Source organism: Dissoconium aciculare, assembly GCF_010015565.1.
Source record: "Dissoconium aciculare CBS 342.82 unplaced genomic scaffold K489scaffold_6, whole genome shotgun sequence".
NCBI lineage: Eukaryota > Fungi > Ascomycota > Dothideomycetes > Mycosphaerellales > Dissoconiaceae > Dissoconium > Dissoconium aciculare.
Window position 1 is genome coordinate 425,506 of NW_022984956.1, and position 19,241 is coordinate 444,746.

Here is a 19,241-nt window from a genome sequence, read left to right on the forward strand (position 1 = left end):
CCAGACAGGCATCTCTACACTCGTGCTGTCGCTTGAGGAACAACAGCAGCAAACATTCTACGATCTAACACGCTTTCCCAACAAGATGGTGTTGCAGGATCTCGGGCGGCGCATCAATGCCGCCGTCAACGACCTCACCCGCGCGCCAACGCTCGACGAGAAGGCCTTCGATGGCATGATCAAAGAGGTCTCCAACGCCCTCGCCGAGGCCGATGTCAACATCAAATTGGTCGCCACATTACGAAAGTCGATCAAAGCCGCCGTGAAGTTCCAAGAACTCCCGCCTCACGCGAACAAGAAGCGCATCATCCAAAAGGCCGTCTTTGACGCCCTCGTCGACATCGTCAACCCCCACCAAACACCATACAACCCGAAGAAAGGCAAGAGCAATGTCATCATGTTCGTCGGTCTACAGGGTGCGGGAAAGACGACGACATGTACGAAACTGGCGAGATGGTACCAAGCGCGAGGCTTCAAGACGTGCCTGGTCTGCGCGGATACGTTCCGTGCGGGAGCCTTCGATCAACTGAAGCAGAACGCGACGAAAGCGAAAATCCCCTACTACGGCTCCCTCACACAAACCGACCCGGTCGCAGTGGCGAGGGACGGAGTGGAGAAGTTCAAAAAAGAGCGCTTCGAGATCATCATCGTGGACACATCCGGACGGCACCACCAAGAAGACGCCCTCTTCGCCGAAATGGTCGAGATTCAATCCGCGGTGCAGCCGCACCAAACGATCATGGTCCTCGACGCATCCATCGGCCAAGCCGCCGAGGCGCAGTCCCGCGCCTTCAAAGAGACCGCGGATTTCGGCGCCATCATCATCACCAAGACCGACGGCGCCGCGGCCGGAGGAGGCGCCATCTCCGCCGTGGCCGCGACCCACACGCCCATCGTCTTCATCGGCACGGGCGAGCACCTGCTGGACCTGGAGAAGTTCAACCCGGAGTCGTTCGTCAGCAAGCTGCTCGGCATGGGCGACATGCAGGGGCTGGTGGAGCACGTGCAGAGCCTCAAGCTCGACCAGAAGGAGACGATGAAGAACCTCACCGAGGGCAAGTTCTCGGTGCGCGACCTGCGCGACCAGCTCCAGAACATCATGAAGATGGGCCCGCTGTCCAAGATGGCCGGCATGATCCCGGGGCTGTCGGGCATGATGGCCGGCATGGACGACGCCGACGGCAGCCTGAAGCTCAAGCGCATGATCTACATCTGCGACAGCATGACGGCCGCGGAGCTGGACTCGGACGGGAAGCTGTTCGTCGACCAGCCCACGCGGATCACGCGCGTCGCCCGCGGCTCGGGCACGTCGGTGCGCGAGGTCGAGGAGCTGCTCACGCAGCAGCGCATGATGGCCGGCATGGCCAAGAAGATGAAGGGCGGCATGGCCAACATGCAGAAGGCCCAGGGCGCCCTGGGTGGCGCCAACCGCCAGCAGCAGATGGCCGCGATGCAGAAGCGCCTGGCCAGCATGGGCGGTGCGGCCGGAGGCGCGGGCGCCGCGGGGGGCGGGATGCCGGATCTGGGCGCCATGATGAAGATGCTCGGGGGCGGAGGCGGTGGCGGGATGCCGAACCTGGGAGGCATGGACATGCAGAAGATGATGCAGATGATGGGCGGCATGGGCGGTGGTGGCGGCGGCGGTGGTGGACGACGGTAGGAGGGGAAACTCCGAGGTCGTATGGTTTTCTTTCCTTTTTCTTTTCCTCCTCTCCCGCCCTCCTTCCCTCGTTCTGGTCGATCAGTCCGGTCGAGGGGGCTGCCCTCCTACGATTTCCGTCTACAACGCTCTATTATCTTCTCCCCCCCTTTTTTGTGCGTCCGTGGAGGAAGTCGTTTTCCTCCCGGCGACTCGGGAATGGAGAGAGCGGGGGGAGAGAGAAAGGGGGAGATTTTCAATTCCGGTTTTCCCTGAGGGACGAGGTTTTTTTTTCTTGGATCGTAGCATAGCGATGGGCGTTAAATTTCCTCTTTTTCTTTCCCTTTCATCCTTGGCTTTGGCGGTTCGAAATTGCGTCCCGCGAAAGAGAAAAAAAATGACCAGAGAAGAAGAAGGGAGGTTCAAGGACGGAACCGGCTTCGGATTCACGACGATTCCAAGCCTCGGGTCGCGCTCCTCGCATCTGATGAAATGGGTGGATTCAAATCAAGAGACATTCGGGGTCGCGGGCCACGGTTCATTCGCGCGATTCGGCCTATACATGGTGTCTGCCGGGGGAAAGATTGGGGCATTTCGACCTCGCAGGCGCAGAAGGGGGGGAGAGGGGGGGTTTTATGGATGCATCGACAAGTCGTCGCGTGGAAGTTCGTTTTTCACATTATAAAAAAAAAGGAAGTCTATCCGCTTGACCCTTGGCAGGGCCGCTCATACAGAGGAGATTCCCCACAATCCCTCGAAACATCGGTTTCCCTTCCAACTGTTCATGCCCACTCGCACCTGGCTCTTCCGCCTTGAGTGCGGATCACGCGGATCGGGGAGTGCTCCTTTTCGATTCGGCGATTCAATCTCCATCGGAGAAAGAGGACGGTCTAGAGCTTGTTGGGCTCGATTTGGTGCTGAGGCCACTGGTAGCCGGCCGCGTCCGCGAATTTGTATCCGTACGATGAGGTGAAGTCATCGAGCACAGCGGGACCTCGAGAGCCTGAAGGGGGTAAAAAGGAATAGACTGTCAGCAATGTCGTCTCAAAGGAAGCGTGTTTCAATATAACGAGGTGGATGGAAGGAAGTTGGAACTCACCGTATGGGTACCCCATGGGGATGATCTCCTTGTTCTCGTCGAGGTAGTGAAGCAGAGGGGTGAAGATGCGCCATGACGCATCGAGCTCATCGTCGCGCACAAAGTTGGAGTGGTCGCCCTTCAGCGCGTCGAGGATCAAGCTCTCGTATGCCTCGGGGATCTTGAGGTCGGAGAAACGGCGGCGGTAGGTCAGGTCGAGCTCGGTGACGACGGTCTGCATGCTGAGGCCGGGCAGTTTGGAGTTCATCTTGATGTAGACACTCTCGTTGGGCTGGACGCGGATCACCAGCTCGTTGCGCGGGATGTCCTTGAAGATACCCGAAGTCACATCCTTGAACTGGATGCGAACTTCGGTCTTTTGCTCGTTCAAAGCTTTGCCGGCCTTGAGGATGAAGGGCACGCCATCCCATCGCTCGTTCTTGATGTAGGCGACCATCGACGCGAAAGTCGGGCATCGCGACTCCTTCGGGACTGTGTCGTCTTCCTTGTAACCCGGCTTGGAGCCGTCGAGCGACTTCTCGTACTGGCCAATGATGACGTTTTTGGGTTCGATGCTGGGCATGCCTCGAAGCACGCGGACCTTCTCGTTACGGATGTCCTCGGCGCTGAACGAGATCGGACGCTCCATGGCGAGCAGCGTCAGGATTTGGAGGAGATGGTTCTGCATCACGTCACGAATGATACCAAACTCGTCAAAGTATCCGCCACGACCTTCCGTGCCAAAGGGCTCTTTGAAGGTGATTTGTACATTGTCGATGTGGTTGCGGTTCCACGTCGCACCGAAGAACTCGTTTCCGAATCGCAGAATCAGGATGTTCTTGACCATCTCTTTGCCCAGGTAATGATCGATGCGGAAGATTTCCTCTTCTTTCCAGTTCGGCTTCAGCGCGTTGCCGAGCTCTCGTGATGAGGCGAGATCCTTGCCGAAAGGCTTCTCGATGATGATCCGAGCGATGCCGTTCTTAGGGTAGTTGTTCTTCTTCAGGTGCTCGGAGACGGGGATGAAGACCGAGGGCGGTAGGGCCATGTAGAAGACCCGGTTGGTTGTCTTTTGACCTTTCTCCAGCTCTTGCAGGTGCTTCTCGAGGTCTTGAAAGCTCTCGTCTTTGTCGTACTGCCCGCTGACATAGCTTGACGCTTTGCAGAAGTCCTCCAGCTGTTGCTCGTATTCCTTCGTAGGCGTCTTGATGTGTGACTGGACGCGCTTGAGGAATTCGGCGTGGTCCATCTTCGTTCGCGCATATCCGACCACGCGGATGTTCTTTGGCAGGAAGCCATTGCGCCAGAGACCGAACAAGGCAGGGAAGGTCTTCTTTTTGGCGAGATCGCCTGATGCACCTAGCACAATGACGACGGTGTCCTCCTTGAGCTCAACGGTGCTGCGAGCAAGACAGTCAGCAATGAGGGATGAAATTTCACCGTATGACTTTCGGAGTGGCAGGAAACAGGCAATTTCGTAGAGCTAGATGATGATGACGACGACGACAACAACGACGACGACGGCCTTGCTGCCATGAATCTCTTGCGGATGGATGGCAAGGAACGGAATCCGACTCACCCGGCATTCTGCTCGACGTCACTGTGAATCACAGTGTCCGACATGTCGAGTCGCTCACGGCTGATGTCAAGGTGGTTGAAAGTTCGCGCTGAGGATGGATGGATTGCGACGGAAACGAGATTGCGAGGAGAGGTGAAGATTTGGTAGGTGGATTGAAGTGGGTATAATAAGAAGGAGAGAAGTAAGACGAGGAGGATGGTGGTGGTGGTGGTGGTGGTGGTGGTGGTGAGGGTGAGGGTCACAGAGGTGGGATATCGGATGGACAGCAACAGCTTTGAACCAACACGCCCAGCGCGCATGCGTAGACGTCACAGGTCGGCGTCCCTCCTCTTGTCGTTATGATGGATTATTATATTACAGCCGTGGATGGAGATGTATCTAGTAACAGGCACACATAGAAGACTCCGGTGGTGAACTGAGGGCGCGCGGCGGGAGAAAATTGAACAGATGCAGGTGGGAGATGGGCGGATCCATCCATTCATCCATCCATCACCAACAGTAGGTACACACAGGATGCATATGCTAGGGAACATTGCCTCCGCAGAACAGCCGCAGACGATGATGATGATGATGCAGCAGACGATGGATCCCCCGGGAAAACAGGTGGATGCACATCACAAGCATCGCTACCGGAGAATGTGAATACCATCGAGACAAACGTACCTAAGCCCGCACTCGTACAGGAGGAGCAAAAGCATCGTATACTGACATGGAAACAGCGATGAGGGGTTCTGTGGATCTCAGAACCATCATCAATGCGGTGATGATGATCCTGTCGAGGCGGCGGAGGCGGCGGCACACGACGGCTTCTCAGCAAAATCCCGCCTGCATCGCTTATTATTATGTGTTCTATCTATCCAGTACATGTTCATACTAGGTATGCACGCGTTGCTGGACTGGCCTGGGCTGGCCTGTGCCGTGTCATGTCGTGTCGTGTCGTGTGCGATGTTCCGCCGCCGACCTGTCATTAAATCTCCAGACGACATCCTGGACAGATCCGTCAGGTAGATTGAGGGACTCTCGCTATCACGTCGTGAGATGCATACACGAGACGGCGGCGGCGGTGGTGGTGCGATGTACATCAATCTGTGATACGGTGGCATTCACACTCTCCACATGCACATGGGCTTTTCCTTCACGTTCATCAATGAGTCTCCACCAGCTGGCCGACACCGACGCCGATGAATAGTAATGATTTGGTGAATAACACGATGATGATGATGATGGTGGTGATCGGGATTGCATTGGCTGACTGCTACAGTAGGTAGGTATGACACAATCTTCCGGGCTCGCCGTCATCTCCGCGGAGGCCGGAGGTCCCTCTATTGGCTTTTCCACCAGGTTTGGTTTCCCGCTCCTTGTCGGATACTAGGTATTTACTGTTGTTATTATTATCATTATTACTGTAGTCTGGTCACACCGCACACCTGACCTTCTCCCCGCCTCTGGGACACGAACAGCAAGACCGGCCTACCCATGCAGCACTCACGACGCTGCCTTCGTCCCTCGGGAACGACGATCAGCTCGAGTCGAATGGTCGCGGCAGTGTGTCGTTCAAAGCGTCCTGTCGAGGCGGGTGGGAGGATTTACGTCATGTCAGCTGTGGGTGGTGCAGGTGGTGGTGGGGCAGAGAGGGAAACAGTGGACGCCGCCAGAATGGAGACCTGCAGCCGTTCAACGCTTTTTTTTTCTGTCGTCCGTCGCGGACGAATTCCGCCCACCTCACCAGCAGCAGTGGCCCTGGAGCACAAACGTACAGGCGATGTGAGAGAGAAAGCGGGCGGTCTATACTGTAGATAGCTCACTACAGTACTAGGTATCTGTATTATTAAAGCATTCGGGTATACATCTATCGCCCGAAACGTTTTGTTGATCGTGACGACAACAACCATAGGGAGGAGAGCCACTTCATCCAAAGGGTGCCGGTTCCCCAACCAAAGATTCGAGACCACCTGGCACCTGGAGCACCATAGCTAGACTGTTGGATGAAGTTCAGCCGCATACATGTACAGTATGTATGCATGTCACGCCCGCCCTGCGTGGAGCAGCAGCAGCCATAGCCATAGCCATGCCCCAAGCGAGAGCCGCACCGCACCGCACCGCACCCATTTCCACCATCCGCACGACCAACGGCGCGTTTTCACATCACACATTTCACCCATCGCATTTGACACACCACACATGAGTTCCAGATGCTTGTGTGGCTCCCTGTCAATGTGATCAGACGGCCACTTGCTTGCGTCCGATAGCGATGGTATCCGTGCATGGTTCGATGGGCAGGTCACATCCCATGTGACGAGATCAGATATGCCTGATCTGGACCGTACACACAGGCGTCCCATGTCACCAAGGACCCATCGATTGGGTACAGTATGTCCTCTGGTCAATGAATATATACCTAGCTATGCACTGGAGACGTACTGTTCGTCAGATGGGTCAGACATGCCCGGGTGGCTTCATATACAGTATGCAAGACATGTCGAGTTTCGGAGACTCAACGCCGGACGTAATCATCACAGTGAAGTGAGTCCCATGGATGAATGATCGTCTTATGGAATACCTGACAATTCACATGTACTGCGAACTCTGTGATCTCCTCCACCTGGGCAACCTTGAAAGCCAGCCTCGTCTCATGCTTAGTAACAGTGATCTGTCTGCCCCACGATGAAAGTCATGCCTGAGGCCCGACCAAGCCCTAGTCCATCCTCTTCCACTCCGCAGTGTGCACACTATACGGAAGCCGCTATCAATCTCCCTTATCGAAAGCCGTCCCAGCCCTTTTGCACTCCACACTCGAAATTCGTCTCGGTCTTGGCGCGCACATCCATTTGACTGTACGCTTAGCCAGCTGGTGAGCAATCTAGCGAAGACAACATACAGACCACACAAGACCGGCCATACAACCTCCGGTCCTCGACAAACCTTCGGATCTTTCCAATCGCCCACATCACAATGTCTGAGAGCAAGGGACACCGATTATACGTCAAGTATGTTGCCCTCATCGTCGACGCCGACGCCCGCCGCGCAGCCCGCCTCTCCGCAGATACTTCTTCGCGTTGAGCATTCAGAAAAGGAATGACGGTGGACCGGAGAAGGGCAGGAGGCGGCTTGCGCAGGCGGCTTGCGCAGGCGGACCGTACCATCACACCTCTGAGAGATCGGCCATACTGATGAGAACGCTGTTCACAGGGGCAAGCACCTTTCGTACCAGCGCGGCAAGCGCAACACCAACCCAAACACCTCCTTGATCCAGATCGAGGGCGTGTCAGACTCCAAGGCCGCCTCCTTCTACCTCGGAAAGCGCATCGCATATGTTTACCGGGCGAAGACGGAGATCCGGGGGACGAAGATCCGGGTCATCTGGGGCAAGGTGACCAAGACACACGGTATGTTTTCGAGCATGACTGGCGATGATCCCACGTCACGACCCTTTCCACGAGGAGAATATCCTCTGGGGAGTCTCCTGTGACGAGGATCTCTGAGAGACCACTCGCCCGCGCACACAAAACACATGTGACTGACAGGACATTGTTCAGGCAACTCCGGCGTCGTACGAGCACAGTTCCGCAGCAACCTCCCGGCAAAGTCATTCGGCGCGATGGTGCGCATCATGCTGTACCCCAGCGCGGTATAGATACGAAACTTCCCTCTCACATACACACATTCAACCATGACGTCTTTTTTTTCTCGAATGGAGCATTTGGAACCTGGCGCTGGAAGGGTCTTTGTGTTCGGTAACGTGGTTGCAAAGGGGGAAAGATGGGGAATGAAAGGATTGAACCAAAAAAAACTTTGACCAACCAAGAAGAGTGAAGTCCACCTCGACGGGGAATGGGAGAGAGGAGGAAATCGCTTTCTGTGATGCTGCTGCACGGCTTCCCGCGGCCTGAGAAGGAACGAAGTTCTTCGTCTGATCTGTTTTCGCTCTCCCTCGCTGATGCTTTTTGATGGTGCGGGTGTTCGTCTGTCTTGTCAATCTTGTGCGCCGTCGCCGCACGTTCACGCTCTACTTGCTTGCTTGCTTGCTGCCTTGGTCGTCGACCGAGGGTCGACATTCGTCCGCAAGATCCAACCGGGGCAGGATATGTGTGTGCTACGGCGGTCTCACCGGGTTTTTCTTCGACAGGGGGACTCCTCGCCTCTACGCTTCTGCGTCACGCCAGGGAGAGAGAGAGAGCATGAGAGAGGGGGAACGGAAACCACTTTCTCACACGCGCGCAACAGAACCGAAAGAAGAAAAAGAAAAAAGATTATATCCATCTATCGAATTCCCCCCTTGCCCAAACCAACCAAGAAACCTTTGTCCTGTCCTGCTGCTGCTGCTGCTGCTCCTTCGTCTTCGTCTTCTTCTCCTCGCCGACCGTCCCAAACACAAACAAACAATCACCCCGTGCTGTGCTGTGCTGTGCCCCTTTCCGTTTCCTCCCGCGCTCATGTCACCACCCATCGAGGTCGACGTTACCAGCATCAACCCACCAATCGCCCACACAACATCTCATCTCGTCCCACGCCATCTCATCCCCATGCCAGAAGTAATCCCGACCTGAACGTGACCGGTACAGGCACCCAGCTCCCAGCTCCCAGCAACAAGCAGTGCCCACAATGTGAACGACGAGCGTGCCTGTCTCCCGACGGTCTGGCAGGAATCGACCTCTCCTTCAACTAGGGATCCCTTTCGTCTACGATGGACTTATTACTCCTCTGATAGTCGCCTCCTTTCTCTTCCCTGCTTTCTCCCTACTTCCTCCGGTATGAGATTGAGAATGGAAATGGGAACGAGTTTCTGAATGATCTGGTTCTCTTTGCCCTTCATATTTATTTATTTGGTTTAAAATAAAAATAAAGATTATGTGATCAATCGCTTTGTTACCGCAGCAGTCAGTCAGTCGATACAGTCAATACAGTCCAGTCCAGTCGAGTATTTCGTGGGCCTCAGGTTGGATCGAAGAGTACCTAGGAAGCGCCAGGGCTTGTCGTGTGCCTGCCTGAGTTGAGTTGGACCTGGGAGGGAGCGAGAGATGCGTGCGGAATGGATGGGACAGGACGGTGCGAAGTCATCCATCTCTACTGTACTCGCCTACTGTGGTACTGGAGCGGATCTAGCAAGGACAAGAAGGTTGTTGTTATGGGAGAGGAGAGAGGTGGTGCTGGTGGTGGTCTTGTCTCGTCTTGTCTCGTCTCGTCTTGTCTTGGGCGGTCTTTGTGTGTGTGTGCGCGGGTGCTTGTCACCACCGAGTAAGCCATCACTCTTCATATGCGTACAGCACAACAGAGCACACCACAGCACAACACAGCACTACCACTTACTGCTGCTGCCGCCATGCTACTGTACTGTACTGCTGCTTCTCCATACATCACCTGGGCGTACATAATACATACATACTGTACATCTGTATAGAACATACCATACCCTGGAACAGCATCACCGTCCCATCCCATCTCCATCTACTTCCTCCACTCACTCCTCAACTATACCGACATTTGTTGGCTTCCATTTCCAATCCAATCAATACACCCACGCTTCACCCCATTCTCATCGCCTCCATTCTATCGACCATACAGTATACAACACCTTTCGCCGCCCCACACTCGAATTCTCGCACACTCCGCATTCATCGTCCATCCGCCAGCTCGGATTTTCACCCCGTCAAGTGCGAATCCCACTCCACCAATCCGAGGCGAGCTTGCACCCACAGACAGCAGGCCCTCTCTCTCTCCACCTTGATAATCTCCTCCACCACACATATTCCTCCCCAATGGACAAGAAGGATAGCGACAACAGACCATCTAGCATTTGGACTCGACGATCTACGTGAGTTGACAAACTCACCCCATGGCCGCCACATGGACATGACCAGTCGCTGACAGGGAGCACGCGACCAGAAGCAGCAAGCTCAACCTCTCCACCAACAACACCTCATCCACCGACCTGTCCGATGTCTCATCCGCCAAACGGTTCGGCGGCGGCGGCGTGAGCAAACCGGCGACCTACAGCTCGTTGGCGTCGCCCTCCACCCTCGCCGTCGCCTCGCCCACCGGCAAAGGCGGATCCTCCCCGTTTGGCCTCGGAAACGGAGCCTTCGGATTCTCTAGCGCGACCAAGACTGCAAAGGCACCCGGTGGAGGTTCGGAAAAGGCGGGCGGCGATAAGAAGGACTCTTCGGACGATGCCAGCAGCAGAGGGAGCGGGGACAAGCGGGTGACGGGCAACAAACCTCCCCCGTCGACCCGACAGAGCGCCGCGCCCGCCGCCGCCGCCGCCGCCGCCGGATCAGAGAACATGGCTGGCATCGGCGGCCGCGATCCCTCACAACCCTGGCCGCTCCGGCATCCCTGGATCATCTACTACCGCCCGCCCACCAGCAAGAACAGCGACTACGAGAAATCCATCCGCCCGCTCTGCCGGATAACCACGGCCCAGGAGTTCTGGAAGGTCTACAGCCACCTCCGCCGGCCCAGCGACCTCCCGACCGTCAGCGACTACCACTTCTTCAAGGAGGGCATCCGGCCGGTGTGGGAGGACGAGGAGAACCGGCGCGGCGGGAAGTGGACGATGCGGGTGAAGAAGGGCGTGGCGGACCGCTACTGGGAGGGCCTGCTCCTGGCCATGGTCGGCGACCAGTTCGTCGAGGCGAGCGACGAGGTCTGCGGCGCCGTCGTCAGCGTGCGCTCGGGCGAGGACGTCTTCTCGCTCTGGACCCGGAACGACGGCGGCCGCAACGTCAAGATCCGCGAGACCGTCAAGCGCGAGCTCCACCTCCCCGCCGACACCCTCCTGCTCTGGCGCAGCCACGACGAGAGCATCGTTCAGAAGCAGGAGGTCGACCGCGCGCGGCTGGAGAAGGTCAGCGCCGCCGCCGCCGCGGGCGGTGGTGGTGGATCCGGGACCGGCGCGGGCGCGGACAGGAGGAGGAATACGGTCAACAACAAAGGCGACGGCGGCGGCGGGACGGCGTAAGGGGAGGAAAAAAAGGGGGGGAAGGCTGGGTGGATGGACGAATGGATGGATAGAAGGGGGAGGAGAGAAAATTCGTCTGCGGTAAAAGCAACCCTTTTCTTTTCTTTGGCTTCTTTGGCTTCTCTTTGGCTCTTCTCTGGCTCTTCTCTGGCTTCCTGCGCTGTTTGTTCTTTTATGTCCTCTCTCTCTCCCCACCTACCTACCTATCTACCTATCTACCACCGCGGCCGCCTCTTCCGACGACGTCGCGATGTATCATTATCATTCTTATCATCTGTCTCTCTCTCTCTCCCTTTTTCCCATCATAATAGATTTCCCCAATCGGAGTAGGGGAAGTCTCCCTTCGGGCCTCTCATCGCACATCTTCCGAAAAAGAAAAACAAGGGAGGGGATATCTCAACCCCTTCACTCCTCCCCGAAGGGATAATTGAACTTCAAGAGGGAATTCAGCCCGCCGACCCAGTGGTCCTCGCCCTCCGCGGCGCCGCCGCCCCCGGACCGCACCACGATCGGCACCCCGCCCCGCGCCCAGTCGCGCGCCCCCGGCGGGCCCTCCGACCGCACCTCCTCGCCCACGACCCGCACCTCCATGCCCGCCCGCAGCCGCTCCCGCCGCCGCACCCCGTCCACCGACACCTCCAGCTCCTCGCCGCGGCTCGCGGCCTCGATGTACAGCGTGACGGCGCCGTGCGCGGGCAGCACCAGCGGCCGGAAGGACAGGCTCCGCGGGCAGATGGGCGTCAGCAGGATCGACGACACCAGCGGGTGCACGATCGCCCCGCCGCTCGACAGGCTGTAGGCCGTCGACCCCGTCGGCGTGCTGACCAGCACCCCGTCCGCGATCGCCGTCGTGAGCGTGCGCTGCGAGCCCGGGAGGCCCAGCTTGATCGTGATGTGCGCCAGGTGCGGGGATGCGCCTCGGTGGAGGAGCACTTCGTTCAGCGCGAAGACGTCCTCGCCGCGCGCCGGGTCGTCGCTGGAGTGCGCGAACGGCGGCTCGTGCGGGAGCCGCGTAGTCCCGTCCGTGTCGAAGAGCCCGACGCGTAGGCGGTTGCGGAGCAGGATCCGCGCGGGCCGCGAGGCGCCGAGGGATTTCCCGCGGAGGTCGTCCCAGCCGGGTGCGTCGTCGACGACTCCAGAGGATGGAGACGATGATGTCGATGATGACGAAGAGGAGGAGAAGGTCTTGGGGTTCAGATTGTTGTGCGGCGCGCCGGACATGTAGACTTCGCGGAAGGCGCGCTTGTATTCGTGGACTTTCCACTCGCCCAGGAAGCCTAGCGTGCCCATGCTGAAGGAGAGGATGGGCGGGACGCTCTTGGCGGTGGCGAAGAGCGAGGAGGCGCGGAGGATGGTGCCGTCGCCGCCCAGGGTGGTGGTCAGGTCGACCTTGGAGTGGTAGTGGATGCTGCCGCGGTGGTTCGACGTGTAGACCGGGAAGGGGAAGGACCCGTGGAGCTGTCGCGCGGCTTGCGGTTCGAAGATGATGGCGACGTTGGGGTAGGTCGAGTGGATGTGGTTGGCGTATTCGATGAGCGCTTCGTCGACGGTCGAGTCGTTCTCCTTGCGCACGAGGAGGATGTTGCGGATGGGAGAGGACCATCCGAGGGCGAGCAATTCATGATTACTCGTTTCTGCTCGATCATCAGGTCAACGGGATTGTTTCCTCTCTGGGGCAGGAATGGGGTGCTTCTGACGCACCTTGATATCGTGGATAGGTTCTTGATGGCAACTCTGCTATATCGCGGATTTCACGTCTCGCCGACGTCGAAGAAAAGGGACGACGGATGGCATGGGCCAACACGGGAGTCGTGTTCTGCCAACATCGCCATGCTCGCGTCATGTTCCCATGGTCTGGGTGATGGTCACGCACAGAAGTTTTGCAATCACGGGTTTCTGCGCGCAGAGGTGAAGAAGCGCATGAAAGATGAGGGAGGAAGTTCCCGTGCAAATGACGATACACGGAGAGAGAGACGTTATCATTAGAAAGCGCTTAGGGTATGGCGATACCGTCTGATACAAACCCTAACAACGACCAGTGCCTAGGTGCAGGTGTAGGTATGGAAGAAATCCATCCATGCTTCCGTGTCCATCTCTTTGCTGTACATTCGTGATCAATTGGACTGGCGGCGGATTTGTTATAGATGCCTACGGAATACAATTGAATTATTGCAGTAAATTTTCATTGAGGAGAGAGAGAGAGAGAGCACAGTCGTCGAGTCTTGCTGTCTGTTGCATGAGTCGCAGGCGTCGAGATGTGTAATGTATCCTGCCCAGGTGGACTGGACCAATGGTTTGGTTTGTGTGTCGAAACGGGCTATATGTCTCCAGTGACAGATTTCCTTCTTTGTCCAAGCCGTACCCATCCATATGCACTATCGCTACCAACAACAGTTATGGAATGTGTGTGCGGACGGGCCAAGGGAGAAGGACGAGATCACGACAGACAGAAACAACCATCGGAGAGCGAACCGAGCGGTTACTGCCACTTACTTGCGGGATGATGTGGTATACTGTCACGTGACTGTATAACTGTATATATACTCTGTGTGTTGCATGCATACCTATGTATATATACTGTGTCTTGTATAACTGTACTGTATAACTACTGGATATATAATATACATGTGAAATGCGGAGAAGCCGGCAGAGACAGACAGACAGGCAGACAGACGTATCACGACAGACAGATCACGACATCATCGCCGACCGTCAGCTGCACGCACACCTCGCTTGAAATGGGATGCTTACTGTACATGGCTCTAAACAAAGTAAGTTAATCACTCAAGTTCAGTTCAGTCAGAATTGCTCATGTGCCCGTTTCCCCCAAAGCTCTGGCCGAGCTAATTCTTGCGGCGAAATGCACTATATTTAGTCTCCACTGTCGTCACCCGATGATATACTATATATGATAATCATTCCCACAAGTTCAGTCAGCCATCGTGTGGGCGATCAGACTTTCCTCATCCGCGTCGTGATATACAAGCGCTGGGCGAATAAATCGAACATAATTTGCAGGTCTCATCTTGTCTCAGTCCCGGCGTGATCGTCATCATGCTTTGAAGCTACGAAGCATATCTCAATAGCCTCGCTTACGTTCGGGGCTTATTTCCATTTCTACCGCATGTCATCGCCAATCCTCCTCGAATCATACAAGAAGATCCATTAGAGACGTGTGGCTCCGAGTATCGGCCGAGATCCTCCAAGTCGTACATTCTGCGCCTCAAGATATAACACCACTCCCCGGGCAATCCGGATCATGGCCGAATCCGTGCGAGAACGGAACCTCGCGGCGGTGCGAGCCAAAATCGTCGCCAGCACCAAACCACCAGCTGAAGAGGCCTCCACAGACGATGTTCTCGGCAAGCGGAAACACGGCCTCGCCATGGAAGGTGTCCGGGTCGTCGCGTTCAGCGTCTACTTCATCACCAGCATCACCGCCATCCATATAGCACAGTTCCTGGGACTTCCACTTTACGCGTATAATCGCTCTTGGTATAATGCCTGGGTGGCCCTGACGAAACAGTATTTCGGTGTACACATCACCACCATGACCTACTGGTGGAGCCCGACGGTCGTGCGCATCAGTGGCGACAAGAGTGTCGCCGGCCTGTTGCGTCAGAACAAGGACGGTCTGGTGTCGCTCAATTTCGGCGAACGCGGGCTGTTCATCGCCAATCACCAGCTGTATACCGACTGGCTTTATCTCTGGTGGGCCGCATATGCAAACAACCCGCCCATGCACGGCCACATCTACATCATCCTCAAAGAGACCTTGAAATGGGTCCCCATCGTCGGTCCTGCAATGCAGCTGTATGGATTCATCTTCATGACCCGATCCTGGGCCGAGTAAGCTTCACCTTCCTCCATGAGGCCAACGTCCGCCGAAATACTGACCACCATCCTCTCTCCAGCGACCAAACGCGGCTGAAGCAGGGCCTCAAGCGGCTCAACACCCAACGCTCGACCTCAATCATCCCAGGCCAAGGCAACGCGCCCTCACAGCTAGATCCGATGTGGCTCCTCATCTTCCCCGAAGGAACCAACCTCAGCGCCAACGAAGTCGCCAAATCGCGCGCCTACGCCGAAAAGGTCGGCAAAGCGCCCCTGACCCACCAAGTCCTGCCGCGCCCCGCCGGCCTACACCTGCTCCTCCAGGAACTCGGCGAGACCGTCCCTTACCTCTACGACTGCACCATCGGCTACGCCCCGCTCCCGCCCGGCGGCTACGGCAATGACATCTACGGGCTCCGCACGGTCTACATCCAAGGCCGGCCGCCCTCCAGCGTGAACATGCACTGGCGGCGCTTCAAGACCAGCAGCATCCCCATCGGCGACAAGGCCGCGCTGCAGGACTGGCTGGAAGCGCGCTGGCGCGAGAAGGAGGTCCTGCTCGAGAACTTCTACGCCCACGGGAAATTCTCCCCGGCCGACAAGAGCGCCGTCATCATCGAGGACGGCCCCACCGAGGACGAGTTCAAGACCCCGTACATCACCGCCGAGATCCGTCCTGCCAGTTCGGTGGAGTACCTGGCGATTTTTGCACCTGTCGCGGTCGCGGCGGTCGCCGGGAGGATCGTTTGGCAGATTGCGGAGAGGTTGATGGGTTGGTAGGTAGGTTGGTAGGTAGGCAGGTAGGTAGGAGTGGATGAATTGGTCAAGGGATGAGTGGGAGGGACTGTTCTTCTGTGCGCAGAGGAAGAGTTATCGAGTTTGGATAGTGAGAGGGTAGAGTTGCGAATGAGGTGTAAAGGAAGCGAGAGCACGGTGATGTAAAGGTCTGTGAAATGGGCTGGAAGGATGAATACGAGGTTTTGTTCGAGTTGGAGTCGTAGAAACCTCTCCAAGACCAACTGTACGGAGAGGCATTGGACCTGCCTGTCACGTGCTTTCCCTCCTCGTCACTGTCTTCCTGGATGAAGGAGATACCAATCCCTGAGTTTATTTTCCCTTCGCGTAGACCCGTCCATGCTAGTGAAAGGTTTCTCGTTAGAAGCATTATCAGATCTTCAATTGCGGCATGTGATTGTGTCCATCGTCAGGTTCTTGTTGCGGAGTCGAAGAAAACCGCCGCCGGAAAGGGAATAGCGTGGATCGGAAAGCCCTAACCACGCCCGCCGACGTCTGATCTCGTCCTATGAATCTCTCCGCCTCGAACGCGTGTCATGCAGGGCGGCGGCGGAATGTCCGCACAGAATGATAGACAGCACTGCCTGCAGTAGTTGGTGGTGTCATGGCCCCCAATTCAACTCTTTGCCGCCTCTCTTGGCGATTGCCTCCACCACATGGTCTTCTCCGCGATGTCTGACAGGACAGCACCTCGTTGTTTACCTTTGCATAGCGGCAGATCTCATTCGCCGTGTCGCTGACTTCGTTTCGCTACCCGGATGCTGTTGCGCTACCCTGGCGTGCCCCATTGAGTTTCCTGGCCTTATGCGGTGAAGATCATTGGCGATCGGCCTCGTCGCCAAAGCATAACCCCATCCTCCTCGTCTTTTCGGACCTCTGGACGCTGATCGTCGTCAGTGATAAGGGCTGGAGTCGAGCTGGACGTGTTTGGAAGAGGGAGATGCTTGGAATTCAATTTATCCTTTCAATCTCGTCTTCCTTTCACTGTCGCTTATGAACATCTGCGAAAGAATTTGTTCGAAACCACTGTTCCCGCGGCGGTATCCTGCTCTCCTCGCCTGATGAGAACAGGCGCAGACTTGCATTCATAGCTCGCAGCCACACGCTCGTGCGAAATGGCGCCATCAAAGGCCACAACCCAGGTCAACGAGGCTGCTTTGGAGGAAGGCACCATTGGAGAGGCTTCTACTCCGGCTTCACAGACACCCACAGCCACCCCGTCGATTATCACATCATCTTCGAGAGACGCAAACAGCACAGATGCGCTGCAACGGTCCTCAATCCGCAATTCTGCCGACGACGACCTATCGAGGCGCGATCCTCCGATCTGGCAGAAGCGACTCGCCAATGCAGTCCCAGCGCCGCTCCGACGCGCTTGGGATGTCACAGTCCGATGGGTCCGAGGCCCTCAACCGCCACATATCTATCGCATCAAACCTTTCTTCCCGCGCGTGCAGCACTTTCCCATCCACATCGTCAACCGCATCGCGCCCAGGCCGTTCCACAAATTCATCCTCTTGGTCATCCTCTACGCCGCGTGGATAGCGGCCTTTGCGACTTTCGTGACCAAGAATTCTGCCGCAGACGACATTCTCGGATATGGTCAGCCATCTCGACTCGGATGTGGTGCGACATACTGGAGCGTCGGCAACGGTTGCGGACTGAATGGAGTGGGATGCAGACCTTTCTCCAATGCCACGCTCGCTTTCCGCTGCCCGGCTGATTGCCAAAAGACCCTGGTCCTCAACCCTCGCGCAGTCGGCACGCAGGAAATCGTCTATCAGCCGCTCGTCGTGGGAGGTGGACCTATGAACCAGTCGGTCGTGGGGTTCCAACCAGGAGACCTCGTCTCTGATACTGTGTACCGAGGTGACAGCTTCATCTGTGCATCCGCCATCAATGCTGGTTTCTTTCCGGCCAGCGAAGGAGGCTGCGGTGTGTTGACGCTTGCGGGAGAGCAAGCATCCTTCCCAGGCCGCGATGCGAATGGGATCCCGGGAGTGACCTTCGACAGCTATTTCCCGCTGTCCTTTGGTTTCCTCTCCGGCACGCGCGCTGACTGCCGAGATTACCGATGGCCTGCTCTTATTCCGTCAGTGATTTTCACCGCCCTGCTCAGTCTTTTCACCACGAACCCGGCTGTACACTTCTGGTCGCTGTTCACCATGTTGTTCTGGCACGTCGGTATGATCTCGGACCCACCGCACGATGGGGCTTCCAGCGCCGCCGCCCTCGCAAGCACCGCCTTTGGACGTTTCCTCCCAGCGTGTTTCTGCGCTGCGGTCATGTACCACTTCGCCATCCGTCGATCGCTCACAGGCCTCACGGCTCAGTTCGAAAAGACCGTACTCTGGTTGGGCCCCGCCTGGGTCGGCTCCCTCAACAACTACACCTTCGACAAGATCCCCATCCAGCGCCTGACACCCCACGACCTCGCCGCCCAACCCGGTGCTATCCCCGCGCTGATCGCCATCGTCGCCGTCATCCTCGTCGTCGCCCTCGGCCAAGCCTGGTTCTTCCGCCAAGAGGGCCGCATGCCGCGCTACCTCGCCGTCTACGGTGTCCTCGGCGGCTCGCTGATCATCATGCTCGCCTTGCCTGGTCTCAGCCTGCGCCTGCACCACTACATCTTAGGTCTCCTTCTCCTTCCCGGCACGAGCATGCAGAACCGCCCGAGTCTCGTGTACCAAGGTCTCCTCCTGGGCCTCTTCATCAACGGCGTCGCGCGCTGGGGTTTCGCGAGTATCCTCGAGACCCCCGCGGCTTTGCTCAAGGGCTCCGCCCAGGGCAGCATCCTCCCCGCGGTCGCCGTCATCGCCGCGTCGGCCGCCAACGCGAGCATCACCTTCAACCTGGGTCCTCTCCCCTTCACCTCGCAGAACTTCTCCTCCGCCGAAGACCCCGTCACATACGACGGCATCAGCGTGCTCGTCAACGACGTCGAGCGCCTGCACCTCTTCGCCGACGACATCTCCTCGACGGAGTCCTCCTCGGACAACGTCGCTTACACCACAAGCACCTCCACGTCATCAAACAACAACAACAACAACAGCATCTCCGCCCCCGCCAATCTCACCTGGACGTGGCACCGCCACCGTCTAGGCAGCGACCTCGCCGCTCTGATGAACTCCTCTTCGTCCTCTCCGGCCGGAAAGAGGAATTCCTCCCTCGCGGCGTCCCCCGAATATTTCCGCTTCGCGTACATGTCCAACGGCAACGTCGGCGACTACAGCCAGGCGGGGACGTGGGACAGGGATGGCTCGTGGAAGGCCATGGCGCCTGGACCGTCGTTGAGGAAGAGGGAGGGTCCGAGCGAGGAACGGGCGGAGAGGGTAGGAGGCTCTGGAGGAATTTAGAT

General features: G+C 57.1%; 9 protein-coding genes across 9 annotated transcripts; 6 read left to right on the plus strand and 3 right to left on the minus strand.

Annotated features, from left to right (window-relative positions):
• Positions 1-85: 85 nt before the first annotated feature.
• On the plus strand, positions 86-1,660 carry K489DRAFT_409847 (signal recognition particle protein; the record flags this gene model as incomplete). The annotated part of the gene is made up of 1 exon (XM_033607633.1): positions 86-1,660. The coding sequence occupies one exon, from the start codon at positions 86-88 to the stop codon at positions 1,658-1,660; it is 1,575 nt and encodes a 524-aa protein (XP_033459752.1).
• A 607-nt stretch (positions 1,661-2,267) lies between these two features.
• On the minus strand, positions 2,268-4,450 carry K489DRAFT_394442 (glucose-6-phosphate dehydrogenase). The gene is made up of 3 exons (XM_033606803.1): positions 4,297-4,450; positions 2,739-4,117; positions 2,268-2,642 (listed from the first exon to the last, which is right to left on the minus strand). The coding sequence occupies exons 1-3, from the start codon at positions 4,338-4,340 to the stop codon at positions 2,530-2,532; spliced, it is 1,536 nt and encodes a 511-aa protein (XP_033459753.1). The 5' UTR covers positions 4,341-4,450; the 3' UTR covers positions 2,268-2,529.
• Positions 4,451-6,164: 1,714 nt separating this feature from the next.
• K489DRAFT_215061 (uncharacterized protein) lies at positions 6,165-6,735 on the minus strand. Its single transcript, XM_033599684.1, has one exon. It carries the CDS (start codon positions 6,636-6,638, stop codon positions 6,321-6,323), a length of 318 nt encoding a protein of 105 aa, XP_033459754.1. The 5' UTR covers positions 6,639-6,735; the 3' UTR covers positions 6,165-6,320.
• Positions 6,736-7,174: 439 nt separating this feature from the next.
• On the plus strand, positions 7,175-8,013 carry K489DRAFT_394443 (ribosomal protein L35Ae). The gene is made up of 3 exons (XM_033606804.1): positions 7,175-7,283; positions 7,486-7,682; positions 7,833-8,013. The coding sequence occupies exons 1-3, from the start codon at positions 7,249-7,251 to the stop codon at positions 7,928-7,930; spliced, it is 330 nt and encodes a 109-aa protein (XP_033459755.1). The 5' UTR covers positions 7,175-7,248; the 3' UTR covers positions 7,931-8,013.
• On the plus strand, positions 7,913-9,032 carry K489DRAFT_380093 (uncharacterized protein). The gene has a single exon (XM_033604809.1). The coding sequence runs from the start codon at positions 8,234-8,236 to the stop codon at positions 8,960-8,962; it is 729 nt and encodes a 242-aa protein (XP_033459756.1). The 5' UTR covers positions 7,913-8,233; the 3' UTR covers positions 8,963-9,032.
• A 38-nt stretch (positions 9,033-9,070) lies between these two features.
• On the plus strand, positions 9,071-11,456 carry K489DRAFT_424444 (IF4E-domain-containing protein). Its single transcript, XM_033608268.1, has 4 exons — positions 9,071-9,498; positions 9,561-9,660; positions 9,695-10,108; positions 10,165-11,456. The coding sequence occupies exons 1-4, from the start codon at positions 9,315-9,317 to the stop codon at positions 11,252-11,254; spliced, it is 1,788 nt and encodes a 595-aa protein (XP_033459757.1). The 5' UTR covers positions 9,071-9,314; the 3' UTR covers positions 11,255-11,456.
• On the minus strand, positions 11,457-13,244 carry K489DRAFT_215325 (ATP-NAD kinase). Its single transcript, XM_033599685.1, has 2 exons — positions 12,956-13,244; positions 11,457-12,888 (listed from the first exon to the last, which is right to left on the minus strand). The coding sequence occupies exons 1-2, from the start codon at positions 13,095-13,097 to the stop codon at positions 11,660-11,662; spliced, it is 1,371 nt and encodes a 456-aa protein (XP_033459758.1). The 5' UTR covers positions 13,098-13,244; the 3' UTR covers positions 11,457-11,659.
• A 934-nt stretch (positions 13,245-14,178) lies between these two features.
• K489DRAFT_380097 (acyltransferase-domain-containing protein) lies at positions 14,179-16,077 on the plus strand. Its single transcript, XM_033604810.1, has 2 exons — positions 14,179-15,103; positions 15,169-16,077. Exons 1-2 carry the CDS (start codon positions 14,514-14,516, stop codon positions 15,866-15,868), a joined length of 1,290 nt encoding a protein of 429 aa, XP_033459759.1. The 5' UTR covers positions 14,179-14,513; the 3' UTR covers positions 15,869-16,077.
• A 921-nt stretch (positions 16,078-16,998) lies between these two features.
• Positions 16,999-19,239, plus strand: K489DRAFT_388650 (uncharacterized protein; the record flags this gene model as incomplete). Its single annotated transcript, XM_033606429.1, has 3 exons — positions 16,999-17,156; positions 17,196-18,866; positions 18,936-19,239. The coding sequence occupies 3 exons, from the start codon at positions 16,999-17,001 to the stop codon at positions 19,237-19,239; spliced, it is 2,133 nt and encodes a 710-aa protein (XP_033459760.1).
• Between the last annotated feature and the right edge of the window lie 2 nt (positions 19,240-19,241).